This window comes from Amaranthus tricolor, chromosome 9, assembly GCF_026212465.1.
Source record: "Amaranthus tricolor cultivar Red isolate AtriRed21 chromosome 9, ASM2621246v1, whole genome shotgun sequence".
Lineage (NCBI taxonomy): Eukaryota > Viridiplantae > Streptophyta > Magnoliopsida > Caryophyllales > Amaranthaceae > Amaranthus > Amaranthus tricolor.
This window is the reverse complement of record NC_080055.1, coordinates 27,559,858-27,575,791: the sequence shown is the minus strand read 5'-3', so window position 1 is coordinate 27,575,791 and position 15,934 is coordinate 27,559,858. Positions and strand designations below refer to the sequence as shown.

At 33.5% G+C, this 15,934-nt stretch overlaps 3 protein-coding genes across 4 annotated transcripts; 1 reads left to right on the top strand and 2 right to left on the bottom strand.

Moving 5' to 3' along the window:
• Window positions 1-314: 314 nt before the first annotated feature.
• Window positions 315-5,636, bottom strand: LOC130824155 (accelerated cell death 11-like). 2 transcript variants are annotated; one of them, XM_057689046.1, is made up of 5 exons: window positions 5,283-5,636; window positions 2,410-2,630; window positions 2,105-2,277; window positions 1,265-1,410; window positions 315-703 (listed from the first exon to the last, which is right to left on the bottom strand). In XM_057689046.1, exons 2-5 carry the CDS (start codon window positions 2,599-2,601, stop codon window positions 597-599), a joined length of 618 nt encoding a protein of 205 aa, XP_057545029.1. In that variant the 5' UTR covers window positions 2,602-2,630; window positions 5,283-5,636; the 3' UTR covers window positions 315-596. The 2 variants fall into 2 exon arrangements, with proteins under 2 accessions (XP_057545029.1, XP_057545027.1); XM_057689044.1 differs by having other exon boundaries at window positions 2,410-2,617.
• Window positions 5,637-7,474: 1,838 nt separating this feature from the next.
• On the top strand, window positions 7,475-11,282 carry LOC130823974 (CASP-like protein 2B1). Its single transcript, XM_057688826.1, has 4 exons — window positions 7,475-7,544; window positions 8,057-8,302; window positions 8,680-8,812; window positions 10,774-11,282. Exons 2-4 carry the CDS (start codon window positions 8,085-8,087, stop codon window positions 11,023-11,025), a joined length of 603 nt encoding a protein of 200 aa, XP_057544809.1. The 5' UTR covers window positions 7,475-7,544; window positions 8,057-8,084; the 3' UTR covers window positions 11,026-11,282.
• A 511-nt stretch (window positions 11,283-11,793) lies between these two features.
• Window positions 11,794-15,313, bottom strand: LOC130824317 (uncharacterized). The gene is made up of 5 exons (XM_057689254.1): window positions 14,595-15,313; window positions 13,367-13,585; window positions 12,904-12,987; window positions 12,558-12,662; window positions 11,794-12,208 (listed from the first exon to the last, which is right to left on the bottom strand). Exons 1-5 carry the CDS (start codon window positions 15,138-15,140, stop codon window positions 12,029-12,031), a joined length of 1,134 nt encoding a protein of 377 aa, XP_057545237.1. The 5' UTR covers window positions 15,141-15,313; the 3' UTR covers window positions 11,794-12,028.
• Between the last annotated feature and the right edge of the window lie 621 nt (window positions 15,314-15,934).

Here is a 15,934-nt window from a genome sequence, read left to right as displayed (position 1 = left end):
AAAAAAAAAAAGTTTACATAAACACACTAATGAAGAATGAAGCATCTAATATGTTTGTTGAATGATATAAGTTTGATGTTTTTCTTGTCTTTTCTTTAAACAGGTAGGCCAAATTGCACCATTCCATGCACTTGAAGATTAAATTAAAATTTAAGGGATCTGCAATCACCATTTACGTCCACTTCCTAAAAATATTTCTCCATTGTGGAACTGTAATTTTTTAACAGTATTGAGTTGATGTAAATACACTCTTAGAAGCAATAAATACTCGGTTTTTCGGTAAAGATATGTATTTTTGAATCTGAATCAAAAAATATCATGTCTGGTTAAAATAGAATATGTGCGTGCACAAACACTTAAATCACTCGAAAGCCAAAGTTTGAGTCGGTCAGGTCTATTTTGTGCAGACCGAAATGCATGCATACTAAGCGATAATTCGCTGTTGCATTCTAACTTTTGTTTAGAGAGTAATCAGGAAGGTAACGGAATTCCGAACTTCAGTATAGATTGGGCATCAACGGATAATACTGGATTTATCACAATATAGAAGAGGGCAATTGTTGTTTGTAGCAAATTATATAATGAATGCCCTTAGATCACCAATCTAAACCTAGCTCATTCGAGTTAAATAGCTTCTCGATGTATCCAATTACAACTTCGGATGTTGCTATATAGTTTTCCATTTGGACCCGTGCAGAATTGTCTGTCAAGAAACAATCAAAATGAGCACATAATAAACTAATCAATACGAAAACATTCATAGTAACACGTACAAAGCATTCGAGACATCACAAGGAAAGAAAAAGGAGTTTGCCAAAAGAACTAATACCAATCGGGAGAGCATTTCAATATGAAAAGTATTCGATAAGGTTAAGCCCATAGTCTAGACTCTAGCGGAAGAAACTTAAAATGAAGGGAAAACATATTACTGGATATAAAGTGCTTTCAACACGTTTGATTTACGAGACACGATATTCATTATTTTCTAACTTGGACTTAAATAGACAAGTATGTTAAAGGATCAACCAATCGAGAGCTTTTCCAAGACGATAAAGCAAGAGGATTCTACACCAATTCATTCGAAAGAATTGTCTTGTGGACTATAATGCTCTATATTTAAACGCGGAAACAACGAAGATCACTATTTTAAGGAACTATGGAGACCGAAAGAAGCTACTAATCCATTATGGAACGGTATCAACCGGTTCTTGAATAACGAAATGAGAAATTAAGCAAGAAAAATTAGTTTAGAAGGTGAACCTACCATCCTCATTCAGCTTCAGCATCAACTGAGACCTGGTAGGCAATGCGTACATCCCGGCAGCAACAGCTTTTCTTATGACCCATCCATGATATGGAGCAAATACTTGGGTATAAGAAGTCGAAGCTGCATCCTTCAACAAATTACCCCTAAAGAAGTAAGTCATTAGTGTAACGAAACTTAACGAGAATCATGCAAAACACACAAAAACAAGAGCCTAAACCTTATGATTAGATTTAAGACTATATTCTTGTCAAAAGAAGAAAATGTAATATCTTAGGATGACGCAGCAAACAGAAGTGATATGAAAGAACAAATATAAATCATCGCCCTCAGAGAAAACTAACGGCAAGTATCAGCATATCTAGATATATATATGTCTACAAGATAAAACAACAATGTCAGAACCTTAATTGTTAATCTCATAAGATCACCGCGATCACAACATAGGTTGCAATAACACGAAAACATCCACATTGATACTAAGTCGTTTTGCAATGCTATCCCAATAGCGACTGCATCCTAGATTTTACACTATAGGTAAAAGCCCGCCCCGCTAATTTTTAAAATCGATCTGACCATTAAAAGCCCGACCCTTTTTAAAAATTAACGGACATGACTCTTTTAGAATGGGCCAAGTCACGGGCTTTTAGCGGGTCCCCGACCCATTAAACACCTCTAGGTAGAACATACATTTTTTATTAACTAAAGAGCATAAAATATATCAAAAGAAAAAAGATTTCAATGATAATACAACACCACCTCTTCCTAAATAAATACTACAAGAAGACACCTCCAGAGTGATAAGGTTTTGTGAAGACAACGGGAGATAGAAAAACATACTCAGTCGCAATGATTTGCTCGAAAAGTACTTTGACCATATCAAGACCACGCTTTACTCTCAGAAGATTTCTCGTATGGCTTCCTTGTTTCCTCACGGTCTTTGCTTGAATATCTTGATCAATCATTATTTTTAGTGTTGCAATCGACTTGGAGGTTTCCGCAAGATCATTAACCTAGAGCAATTACGTTCAAATTGTCATCATCAACTTCCAAGGTTCCGCAATCTTAAAGCTAATCAAAAAGCCCTCAATTACTAACGTACCAAAGGGAGGAAAGGTGAGGAGAGAAAGAGAGAATTCTCCTACCTTGGCTACGTAGTCCATCTCCGCAAACTTAAATGCTATGCCCAGACAACTAAATAAAGGGGAGACAAGAGAGCAAGCATGGGAAAACGGGGCAATCTCAAGGTCAGAATGCTGGGAATTGATAGTGGTGGCTAGATCTTTGAATGCTTCAGAGATCTTCTGCAACGGCTTTTCTCTCCCATCCTGCGCCATTCTCCCAAGAATCACCCTGAAAAGCAATTCTTAAGTCCAGAGAACAAAAGTAAAGGGACAATCAAATACCATGAAATATAATTCGTCAGCAAATGTAAAGCCCCAATTTCAATATTCTTTTTAAGAAATGCACAATTGCAAACTGTCTTATTACACCTTTCATAAGTGCCGTGTATAATATGTATTAGCATTCGTAAATAGAAAAACTAAACATAATACGTATCCGGATGAATCGGGTCGGGACACAGGCAGTTAAAATAGGTACCCGACTAACTGGGTACTCGGTTATGAACACCCCAAGACTCTTAACTTATAGAATAAGTCGAGTAACCCCTTGCAAAGAAGGGATATAGAGTGGTCCTAGAATCAAATTCGGGTGATACTTGAAGAACCAACATCCAAGTATCAAAATACTACGATAAAACGTCAAAACTTGATTTATTGAAACAATATACATCAAGTCACTTATGTATCAAAATTATAAAAGAATCATTAGGATTGTAACTGATAAATCTACTTTTTTTTCTCGAGTTTTATGATGATTGAATTGAAATAGAAAGGAGTAAATCATGGACAAATAGGAGAAGTATCGCTTATGTCAATGGTTCATAAGTGTCTTCAATCTTAGTTGCGGAGAATATGTTGAAGGATGTGGAGGGTCCAATAATATTAAGAACGGGTAATTTAATCAAGTCTGTGTATTCAGTGCTACTTGGTACTAAACAATAACTCAAAGGTCTCCATGAAATTAATAGTCTATGACAACTTAGCTACATCCAATGGCAAGAGTGTATTTGATGATTTGATCCTGTTAGCAAGCTTGGCACACTAGGGCGTGAGGCGTTTGACCATCTATTAAGGGGTAGGCAAGGAGTGCCCCTGCCTATAGCCCAGCATACATAGGGGCCTAATTTCAATGTAATCCATGAGTCTACAGTGGACATTTCTGGGAAGAAGTCATGTTTGAGAGAGGAGGAGAAGATGAATCTTGAAAAAATAACTTAATAAAATTTCAATCTTAATAGCCAAAAGAATAAAAGAGACGGAGTAACAAGAGGCAAAATTGCACCACTAATTAGAGCATCAATAGCAAAATGTATATCCCAAATCATCACTTCACCCCTCTTTGTATGCACCTCCTGTACCTTCAAATCCTTCAAATCCAGGGAACACAAGGAAAAATGATGACTAACGGAACATTCATTCATTACATTTAATCCCTTTAGCATCCAAATTTTTATTCGTTACCCCAAAAAAAAATTTTTATTCCTCAACTATTAAATTTATTACTAATAACATGTGGGCATAACATTTATTTGTTCTACATAAATATTTCCTTGAGGACCACCTTGCTCAAGTATTACTCCTCTTTACTTCAAGAACCCCACCCCATAGTTAAAACCTGAAGTAGTATTTAATAATAAACGAAGTAGCTCAGTTTCCATAGACTATCCAAATACTTTCAATGCTTTCTCAGTCAAGAGTATGCCAATTGCATCTTCAATTAAAAATCCATTTGGCTTGACAGAGAACCTATTCCATGGAAAAACGCCATGCGCAATTCAAGAGTAGTTTTCATTTGTTTAACACATTGGAAACCGTTTTGAGTGGTGACAAAAAATGGTGCTCTTCAAGTTTAGTTGAAAAATGATGATTTGCATCGAGCTGAGCTGTATAACTCTATAACATTTTACATGTCCAATGTAAAATATGTTCCTTTTCAAACGATCAAAACGGGGGAAACATATACATAAAATAAACACAACCTAGGCTTCTCTATACTCTCTAATCTCTGCTCTACTTGAGTAAAGACTTGAGTTTTCCTCCCTCTCACAACCTTCTTCCCTCCAAATCACTCATCAAAAACGCTTTTTCACCCTAAATTATGAGCTAAAGGACTTCAATCTCCTATAATATGCGCACGATCACAATCCTACCACACTATCCAACCCTAAATAACAAGACACAAATATAATAACCTTCTCTTACCATTGTAAGATTAAACTAAAGACACATCAACTACAATGCTAACCTAAATAAAATCGATTGCCTATCCTTTCCATCATATATACCAACTCACTATCAATCCAAAACCCATGAATAAACAATCACATAATGTCAAGTGCAAAGAAAATTTATTTGGCAAATATTATCAAACACTCAACTTTAACTCATTAATAATAGTATAAGGTGGGCAGAACACTCAAGCCTTGTGCTGAACCAACTCACCATTAATCCAAAACTCATAAATCAAAATCACATAGTATAAGACAAATCAAAAGAATCGGTAAGTATCATCAAACACTCAACTTCACCTACAACTCCAACTAGTGGATTCATGATAGTAATATAGGATTAGGATGGGCTTAACACTCGTCTCACATGTGTGCTGAACCAACTCAGTGTCATTCTTCTTCTTATATGTTACAAGATTCAATATTAATATGATTTTCAATTGAATGATCCAACCCTAGATTACTCCATGAGTCCCCAACACTTCCAAATTAATAAGAATGAAACTTTAAGTTCGATTGCTCCAAAAACGAAGAAACCCAATCAACTGTATAATTCAACAAATTAAAACAGAAACCCATTTGAGGGATTGTTTAACAACCAAAATATGCAATAGAAACAGAAATTTCAAGGCTAAATTCGTAAATTACAAGTCAAATAAAGCTTACCAAATTGGGAATTATATGGAAGAACACGACGAAGATTCTTCTGGACAAGCAGAAATTTGGGAAGTACCGATCTTCCCTTGAAGATGAAGATTAATTATAGATAAAGATCAGCAAAAGAGAAGATATTCGATTGGATTTAAGACAAAGGAATTTGCTTTACTCCTTTATGAAAGAAAGTTTTTTTTTTTTTTGTTTTCACTACTCCTATAAAATACACCGGCTAAGAGCACTCTCAATGATTTGAAAAAGAATTTCTCCACCAATGCTAACACTTTTCCTAAAATATTTACCAATTTAATTTATCACATTAATAAAATTTCTTCACCAATGCTAACACTTTTCCTTTCTAACCGTTTTAACATCAAAAGGAGACAAACGGAGCCAATCAGCCGACATTGGTTTTAATTTTAATAGATAATTATAGAATATAAATTAGGTTAGTGCTCGTATAATACAAATAATATGTTTTAAAATACTTGATACCAGTAGTTAGCTCATTTTTTAATCAATTAGAATAATGATAATGATAATACTACCTCTAATATTTTTTCAAGGTGGTATTAGGTGGTAATTAAAATTTATAAACAAAAAAACATTTTTGTGATCAAAGTTTCATCACCACGGGAATCACATGAAATTTTTAATGAAATTTTACACTATAAATCATTTCTATTACCATCATTTAATACCACTAACCAAAAAAGTTGTAAAAGTAATCATTGATTGAAATAAGTAATGATAGTATTGGTATAAAAAACGAATTAACTTTTGGAGTTAAAAGAGTTAATATGTAATTTTTTTTAGAAAATTACATCCACTATTATTAGTCTCTTCGTCCTTTTAAGTTTGTACTATATAATTCAAAAAACTTTTATATATCTATATTATATAGTGCAAACATGACAGAATTAAGGGAGTGCAAGCCAGTGAGTGATTAGGATTGGGACCCTAAATTAAATGTGGCTTACAACACATGCAAGTGCAATGTTACACACCACTTTGCCACATCCCTGCCCTATATAATCATAGATTCATCACTACAATTGATCCACAATTACATTGAAATGGTAAATGGATAACATTATAGGGTTACAAAGAATGGAAGCCATCAATAATTCAACAAATCTAGATGCAAATTACTCGACTATTTATGAAAGAAATATCTTTATTACAGGGCATTGCACTTGAAACAAGTCACCTAATAAACAATAAGATCAATGTCAAGAAACCAATTTAACCAAAAACTTTAATCAGTGGTTAAAGTTTTATGATGATGAGATATTAATTCATGACATTATGTCAAAAATGTCACTGACTCGTGTAAACAAACTCATGATTACCAATGAGCTTGTGTGTACAAGTTCACGTAAAAAGAAAATTGACTAAATATAAATTTAATTAAACTCCTTCCTGAAATCATATAGTAATAAGATTTAAACTGAGCACAACATTTACAAGTTCATCAAACTCATAGCTTTCAAATACTCATAACAAAAATAAGTTTTATAGTGAGATTTAACCAATAAGATTAATTTTTAATTAAATTGTAATATTACATTGTAGTTGGAGAATAAACAAAACACATGAGATAAAAGAAATGAATAGGTGTGATGAGCATAGAGAATACATTTGTAAATGAAATTACAAGAAAGGTAACGAGATCGTCACTAAAAAAAGAAAACTTGTGTAAGTGAGACAAATTTAAATATAAATTTGATTAGTTTGTGTCATTTGATTAGCTCATTAGATGCGAATAGCACTCTTATTAATCTCCATTTGGTCGGTTTGAGTCTAGGGACTCTTTGACCGCATTTTTCTTTATGGGTATGAGTTGCCGTCTTTATTTCCTCTTTAGACTCTTATAATATAATACACTAAGTACGATGATCATATTGAAGTAATGGGCATTCAATTATTCATAAATACTTTCTCATGTCCTTCAATACATTTCACCTAAACACATAAAAAAAACTGTCTTTTCTTCATTTCATATCTCCCTTCCTGATCATCTTTCTTGGGACGGGGAAGAATCCTTCCCCATAAGAAAGCTCCAACTCTTTTGAGCACTTAAATGCTCTCAACTGGACCCCAGCTTACCAATTTTTAGAGCTTTTTGTTTCATTTTTTTGCCCTACCATTGATGAATGAATAACTCCTATAAGTATATAGGAGTTTTGTTGTTTAAAAAGCAACTTCTTTTCATCCATTTTTGCCTATATTTGACCACTTGTCACTCCTCTATATTTTTCACTTCAACTAAGAGTAAGAACAATAACCTACAACTACCGAGGGTTCGGCAAAATAGTTTATTTTTGTAATTTAATTCTATTAGCTAAAAATAGACAATTAAGTAGCCAAACTATTAAAATTAACTAGTCAAATAGTTTAATTAGTTATAAGGTATAATCTCTAAGCTTTAACATTCAACTATTTGCCGAACAACCCATTATTATAATTTATTGCCATGATTTTTAAAAAATGTTTGATTTTGGGTGAATTTTGGTACCCATGTTATTTTTGCATGTTTGGGTCCACTAAATCTCTTTTATTTGTGATAAATGTGTCTTTATAAGAAATACCCATATGCAATTTCCTTATTCATTACTCCTTTCAAGAATTAGCTATTTCTTTACATTTTGTTCTCCTTATTGTTTCCCATTTTGGGTTGATTGTGATTTGTGATTGTTTAGTTTGTGTTATAAAAGAAAGCTAGAAGCATTTCTTCACTGTTAAACACATTCTTGCTTCTGATTTTTCAAGTGCAAATTGTGAAGGTGTAAAACTGTGTGAAAAGTAGAGAAGATGAGTTTTGGAACAAGTCCTGGAAATGTAGCTGTTCACCATGGAAACTGCACTGCTAAAGTTATTGAAAAGAGGGTGAAAATTGCAGAATTGGTTTTAAGGGTTTTGATATTTGGGCTTTCTGTTCTTGCTGCTTCTCTTATTGGGTTTGATTCTGAAGTTAAGGTCATCTTCTCCATCACAAAAAAGGCTAAATTCACTGATATGAAAGCCCTTGTGTAAGAAATCCTTCTATATTAAATTATTCATCATCATCGTAGCCGATATATCTCGTTCATATAAGCTATGAACAGGGTCGGTATATCTGATCTCGTTTGTAAAAGCTATGACCACGTCGGTATATCTCCTTTATAAAAGCTACGACCAGGGTTTGAAAGGGTTGGATGACGCAAACCATACCATATCTTTGATTACTAGTCATATTTATTTCTATTGGAAAAAATAAGTCACATGTAAGAGAGAAGTTGACAAACATATAAACTTAATATTAACTCTCACTTCTGCGGGTGTTATCAATTTCCTATATTTTCTTCTATGGATTTTTTTTGTTAATTAATAGTGATTTGGTAAATCATATTTTGTAATTGGTATTCAGGTTCTTGGTGATAGCTAATGGCATAGCTGCTGCATATTCTTTGGTTCAAGCAGTGAGATGTGTTGTGGAAATGATCAGAGGAAGTGTTCTCTTTAGCAAACCTCTAGCTTGGGCCATTTTTTCTGGTGATCAGGTAAACTTCTATCCTTAAAACTGGATTTTGATTCTTTAGGGTAGTATGTTCAACAACAAGAACAATAATAACATTATTTCTAGTAGTCGTCCACATTAGTATATTAGCAGAGGGTTGGATGTATGCAATTTTTTGTTTCTGATTAACCCTTGGTAGCAAATATGACGTGCAAGTTCATATAAATTCGAAGTGCACAAGATTTATTGAGCCAATTTAATAGTCTATTATAATCTAAAATCATAAATCATAAATATTTAGCCCCAATAAAATAAGGCATATTTTAAGTTAATAACTTGTATCAAGAAATTATATTACCCGTTCCCTTTTATGCTGCCTTTTAAAATGACTACTACCTTTCATTAATATTTGAAGTGACAAATAATATGGATTATGGAATATTTATTGAAGCCTGAAGGGCATATACAAAAATGAGGAAGTATATTTTATGATCTTATGTTGGTCACAAAGTTTATGTAATAGTGTCCTATGCAAAGAACAAAAATGGTGAGGAATAATTGAGGTCGAGCTACATGAACCAATATGTCAGTTTTAATTGTTGTCTATATGAATTCTTCTTTTCCATTCATTCCGATTTTCTACTAACTCAATTTATAAGTCTAGATTATTTGTATCTTTTTCCACTTCCTCCAAGTCATCCTTTATATACAAATCAAATATTTGCTAGCTATTTATGATCATAAAAAAAATCGTTTAAATGATCAAAGAAATTTTCTCCATATTTCCATAGTTTATTGTATCCATTATCACGTTTCTGGCCCACTTCAAAATGAAGGTCCATAAAGAAAATTATGTCTTTACAGCTTGTCTTGTATGAAACTGTGACAGACTCATATAATTAGCTTATTTTTCTAGTTGATCACTTTAAACTTGTAAGAAATCACTTTAAAACACTAACTATACATGAGCTAGCTCAATAAAGATGGTCTCATTTTCAAACCGTCTCATTTAAGAAGTTGTGATGCCTTTATTGTTCTTTCAAGTAGTAGAGCAATAGATACCATCATCAAAGAAGTGTCATTAATAAGACTGAAAGACTGACACTAACCATTATGTAGCATTTGAGCCTTTGATGGTCCATAAAGAAAACAGTGCCCCTACATTAATTACAACTGATTGGTGAGTATCTGGTTTATTATAAAGAGTCCATGGGTTACAGGTAGATTTTTCATTGACTAGGATTTTGAAGAATTGGTTCTGTGGAATAACTAGCACAACTTAAGTACAGATGAATCTTTCAGGTTTCATTTGTAATATGATTTGCCAGTTAATTCGCTTTTTAAATGGTCAATACGCTTGAAATAACCCTAAAATAGCCCAAAATCGAACATAAATCACTTTTCTTGATTCACGATTTGCAAGGAGATTAGTGAATCATATGACACTCTTTCTAAATCTCTACATTTTGCGAGACGAGGCTGAATTCACACTGCCATGCTTAGACTTGCTCTAAGCTTTAGGATTTTGTCATTGGTGTATTTGTAAGACTTAGTCGATTTCCTTCTTTGTTTAGGGAGCGTATGAGTGTAGCATCATATATTGTTTTACATTAGAGGTTGGCCTAAGTAACGACCTTGTTTTTCGAACAATTTTAGGGCTCCCGAACATTGTTTCCTCCTCTGTGCCCGTAAGTGTCTTTGCCTCGACTAATGAAATATACGAGCTTGAGGCCCTGAGAGATGATTTTCTTTTTCAACTAAAACCGCTGAACCACAAGCATTTCAACATATCTCTAATTGGATTTGCATCGACATTGTTTTATCAGTAATTGGTATAATGGCAACAAGTTAATGTTAACCAGCTAGGAAGGTAGTCGTAAAGCTAATCAAATATTAGTTTTTCTAGCTAAGAAAAATTGTGTCTAGCAAGATTAGGAAGAATACATTTCTCGTTTGCCAGATGCTCCTAAGTCATAACCAGTAGGGAATTTTGCATTTTCGCAGGTGATGGCATATCTGACTCTTGCAGCAGTAGCAGCAGCAATGCAGTCATCTGTTATCGGAAAATTTGGACAGACAGAACTGAAATGGATGAAGACGTGTGGATTTTACGAAAAGTTCTGTAACCAAATAGCCAAAGGAATTGCAAGTTCGGTGGCTGTTAGTCTCTGCACTGTACTTCTCTCCTGTATCTCGGCTTATAGCCTCTTTCGATTGTATGGCGGGAACAAAAGGAAGATGAACTTAAGTTGGTAGGCTACTAGAATGATGTTGTATACATATATATACTACATATAACAAGGAAAATTTTCACAAAACTATCTTTTATAACAAATCAACAATCTTTATGTGGTTGTGTTTTTGGATAGTTTTTTCCTTGGTTCTATGTAAGATTTGAGCTATGTATGTGTATATTGGACTTTTAAACTTGATATTTTGGGAGAACTAGTGACTAAAAGCATTTAGTTTTTAGTATGAATATGTAATCCTATATTGCACTGGTAATAACTTTTTGGCCTTTATACATTTTTGTGTTATTATATGTTTTTTCGTCATGTTGGACTAAATGCATTTTCTAGGCTTGGGTATAGAGGAAAATATGGTTAGAAAAAAAATCCAAATAAATGGAAGTATACAAGCATTATAATTTATTTATTGGATCATAAAGTGGATTAGGATAAGCCGGGATAAGCTTTGATATTGTTGTGTTGGCTTAGATTGGACCAAACAAGTTTTACATTTTACTTACTAAATGATGTGTTTCATGCCTATAAAAAAGTATCCTCCATCCTTATGTTTTAAAACCTACTATAAAAGGCAATTGGTAGAATGTCTTGGTATAATACAATAAGAGCCTCAGGTATGAAAAGCGCACATAGTCATATAATTATTTGGCATTTTGCTCCGCTCTAGTTTATCTTCCTTGTTCGAGCAACTAAAACATCAACTCCTATTACTCAACCCTCAAATCTATCGAGCCGCTAAGGGAGTGGAACACGGAAATAGAGAAAAGAGATGGAGATGGCGAAAAATAAAGATAGGAACCGACGCAGATTTCTCATTTACTAATTAATCATCTCTTGATAAACCATACACATTCTTAAAGTTTGCATAGTAGAATTGAATTAGACAAAAACATAGAGGATATTGTCACCTTCATCTTATGGCAAAATTATTAGGCGTGTAAAAACTAACAGCATTATGACAACTCAAAAAAAATAATTGATAATACAAATTTTAAGAACCTCAAGACAATGCTTCAAAAAACATGATGATCCATTCTCTTTTTGTATTTACTTTCATCCGACTTGCGAAAAGGTGCACGAGTAGTGCTATTCTCTAGTCTTAAACTTTTAAAGTGATCAGAACTTCTTGATATCTTCCTACATTCTTGAGTCACTTCATAAACATTTTCATCACAGCCTATTTCCCCAAATTCCTACAATATCAAAATCAACATGGAGAACCATTCAATGAAGGAACAAAATAGCTCTTAGTTATGTTTCTTAATATGATGCTACCATTGTCCAAAAAACATGTCATTACCCCAATGCCAAATGACATCCATTTAGGTAGGGTTTTGGGATCCGAAAAAGTGCAAATAATTTAATGAGTATTTTTACTATGTTCATGATAATCCGTAAAACCAAAAACTATAAATCTTTAGCTCCATCAAGAATGGACGGGATCTTCCCCCCCCCCCCCCCCCCCCCAACCCAAAAAAAATGGAACAAAGTAAAAATACTAATGAATTACAACTCATCTCATGAACAAAGGGTGATAAGTACCTTGGATTTCATCTTTGAATAACAAGGTGTCAAGCATGGGTTCACATCGTTCAATAACATGTCATCTGGACTATCAGGTGTACTCGGCTCATCATCACTGAAATCCTGAATCAGTTTTTGCATTAACATCACTTGAAAAACAATGTAGATTGCCAAAGTTATAGAGCCAAAGGTCAAGCTGTATTTATCAATTCAAGGTTCAATTGTAGGCAAATAATTCCCAAGTCCAATCCCTTGGATAATTTTTCTAATTGTATTTACTTTCCTTGTCATCTACAACCTGGGGCAACCAACATATTGAACGAAAGTCACTTACAATCCCCACATCTGAGGATGAAATACATACCAGAGAATTAGCGGCCTCTTCTTGAGCATATATCGGTGTTCTTGGTGAGCTATATGTCTTGCCTGTGTACTTTACTGCCTTTACCTGTAACCATAGCAATATCAACCAATAATCAATTAGTAGTTCTTGTCTAACAAATTTCAAATGTTGAGAATTCATCAAACGTACTGTAGCATATTTGCACTGTATAAGGCAGGGAGTTCTAAATCCTTAATTCAACATTAAGTTTGAATCTTGGAAAATATACAGTAAACAAGTAATAATCTATAAGCCAAAGGAAGACTTCCTCTTCAAATTCATTTACAGGGCATGAAGAACTCATCGAAAATTTCTATTCACTTGCAAAACTAGAATCCAATTTTTGAATGGCGAAGTAAAATATAGTACTAGAACAAGTAATTTTCAATAGTGCTGGTATAAGGCTTCAATTTATACTAAGACCTTTTGAAGGTGACAATAATACCTCAGCAATGTCTTCGGAAAGGCACTGTAGCTGACCCGTGAGGGAAGAAATCTGTCTCTGAAGAGTAGGAATGACCTGCCTTGCTTGCTTGAGTTCTGAACCTTGCTTCTTTAACAGGTTTTCTAGTTGCAAGTTCATCTCTTCTGGGAATAAAACGGCACTTTTCAGTGCCTTTATCTCTTCCCTTTGCTTCAAGCATAAATCCTTTAACTTCTCTACCTGTAACAATTGAAGCAAACACATAAACAACAGCTACTGCTGAGCCCCAAAACCAAGTCTTTCAACATACAGAACACATTGTAAAGCCAAATGATCTTTGTCCACTTACCAAATATCAACATCCAACACATTGTATACAACAATGCCAAAGCCTTAATACCAACATATGGGTCAGCTAATTAATCACAATCTTAGCCTAATTAGAATTTCCTTCTATCCAAAAAAAAGCCCGTCACTTTTCCTTTTCCAAGTAGTACTACCACTTTAATGACATTCAATTGAGCTTCCTCGTAATTTTCCAACATTTAGTTAAGCAAATGGAAACATACAAATTCAGTTATTATGAAGGATACAGTAAACTATTTAGCAAAAAATATTCATCCTTTTTAAGAGATAGAAACAATTTGATACTAACTTGCAACCAAGGGAGTACTATAATATCTATGAGAACAATTAAACATGATTAATCAAAGTATAAGCTATCTATACACCAATAAAACTGTTGTGATCATAATACACCAATAGTGAAACAGTTGATCAGTTCTTAAACTATCAGTATTTAAATTTTAGACCCCAACTTTAAAGGCATAAGATGAAACCTCACTATTCATCAATTTATCATGGCAATCCCTAATGCAAACACAAACATGCGAAGTTGTCATATTGATTGTCTATAAACTCTAAAAAATGGAAACATCACACGTACTTCAAGCTTCCCCCTATACCCAAATTCACTACTATCATTCTATCATGATAATACCAAATATTATGCTACCTCCCATAGTTGCTACATTTGTAAAGTGATCTCCACAAGATAAGTCATAGTCAAGTGCAACCTTGTTTAAATCGAACAAAATTAATATTTTCGTAATATCAATTTTATAATTTTCAATTACGGCAACTAAAGATAGTAAGGGTCAAATAATGCATTATATAGCATGAAACCAATAAGTGCAGCAGCTATATGAAACTAAACGAAGATTTGAAGAATGAAAGATGTAAAAATTACTTCAAGATTGCGTTCCTGAAGCAAAGACTTAAGCTCAGCTATCTCTGCCTCTTGATCTTTATTCAAGCTAAGAAGCTCCCTCTCGCTCCTCAGCACCATTGCTAAAGTCCTTGTATTCGACTTCACTTCTGTCAATGCCTTCACCTTCTTCTCACCCGAGCTCGAATTCGACCCTTTACCAAACAATTTCTTCGGCAGGTTACTTAAATTTGATCCTTTTCTCGCAGATTTCTTCAAATCCTCTGCAATAAAATCAGCAGGAATAACCAATGGCAATGCTCGATCGCCATTATTTGTCGGCAACTTAGTTTTGGAGCTGGAATTCGTTCTCTTCTCCATGAATTTCTTAACCATGGAAGCAAAATTTTGCTGATTTTTAACAGAATTAACTTTGACAATTGAATTGGCTTTTGGACCATCATTTTTCAAGAAAGATTTAGAGTTTGAAGAAAATGATTTGAATTCAACAGAAGATGATGGTGAAGAAGTTTGAGAATCGAATGAATTGTAGCGAGATGCAGCTTTGCGGATTCCATAGGAAGACATTTGCGTAGAGAGATTGAGAGATTGTTGAAGTGCGAAAAAAGGGGAGAAAATTTAGGGTAACAGAAGATTGAAATTTGAAATTGAATTAGGGAAAACAACAAATAGTAAAGTAGTTATGAGAAGTATGTACTCCTAATATTTGAAGAAATTTGAGATTATTTTCTGATAATTTTGGAAGGATTATTAGAGACTTTTTGACATGTAGTAGCATTTTGTCGGGTGCTCGTGTTTTTGAACTTCAAATTTAGATAAACGCGGGATATCATCGTCATACTTGTGTTGATACTGATATTCATTGGTTAATCCCACTCGGTCATCTATATGTCGTGTCTATTTTTTTTAATTAAAGTTTACCGTATCAAGTTGTGTTAATGTCGTGTGATCTTTTCGTTGGCCACTTAAAAATAAAGTTTAACTATGGAAATTGTGTCGTATTGGGATCATGTTTATCGTGTCTCATGCCAAATTGTGAAAATTTGTTTATTAATTTGCACCTAGTGAATAGATGGCAATTGACCGTTGATTAGTTTAACTATTTAATAGTATTAACTTTTCTATTGTATAAGTCAGATATAAATAAAATATTTGGTTAATAAGTTGTTCATTGTTAATTATTAGTAAAAAAATATAATTAACAAGTCAAAAGTCAATGGTAAAAGATCAAACATTATTTTTTTCATTTGGCTTACAAGTCATCTTTTCAACTAAGCTAATAACTAAATTTGTAGCTGATTAAGTGTCATTAACAAAAAATAAATTATCGTTAGGATATTCAATAAACTAAAAGCTAAAAG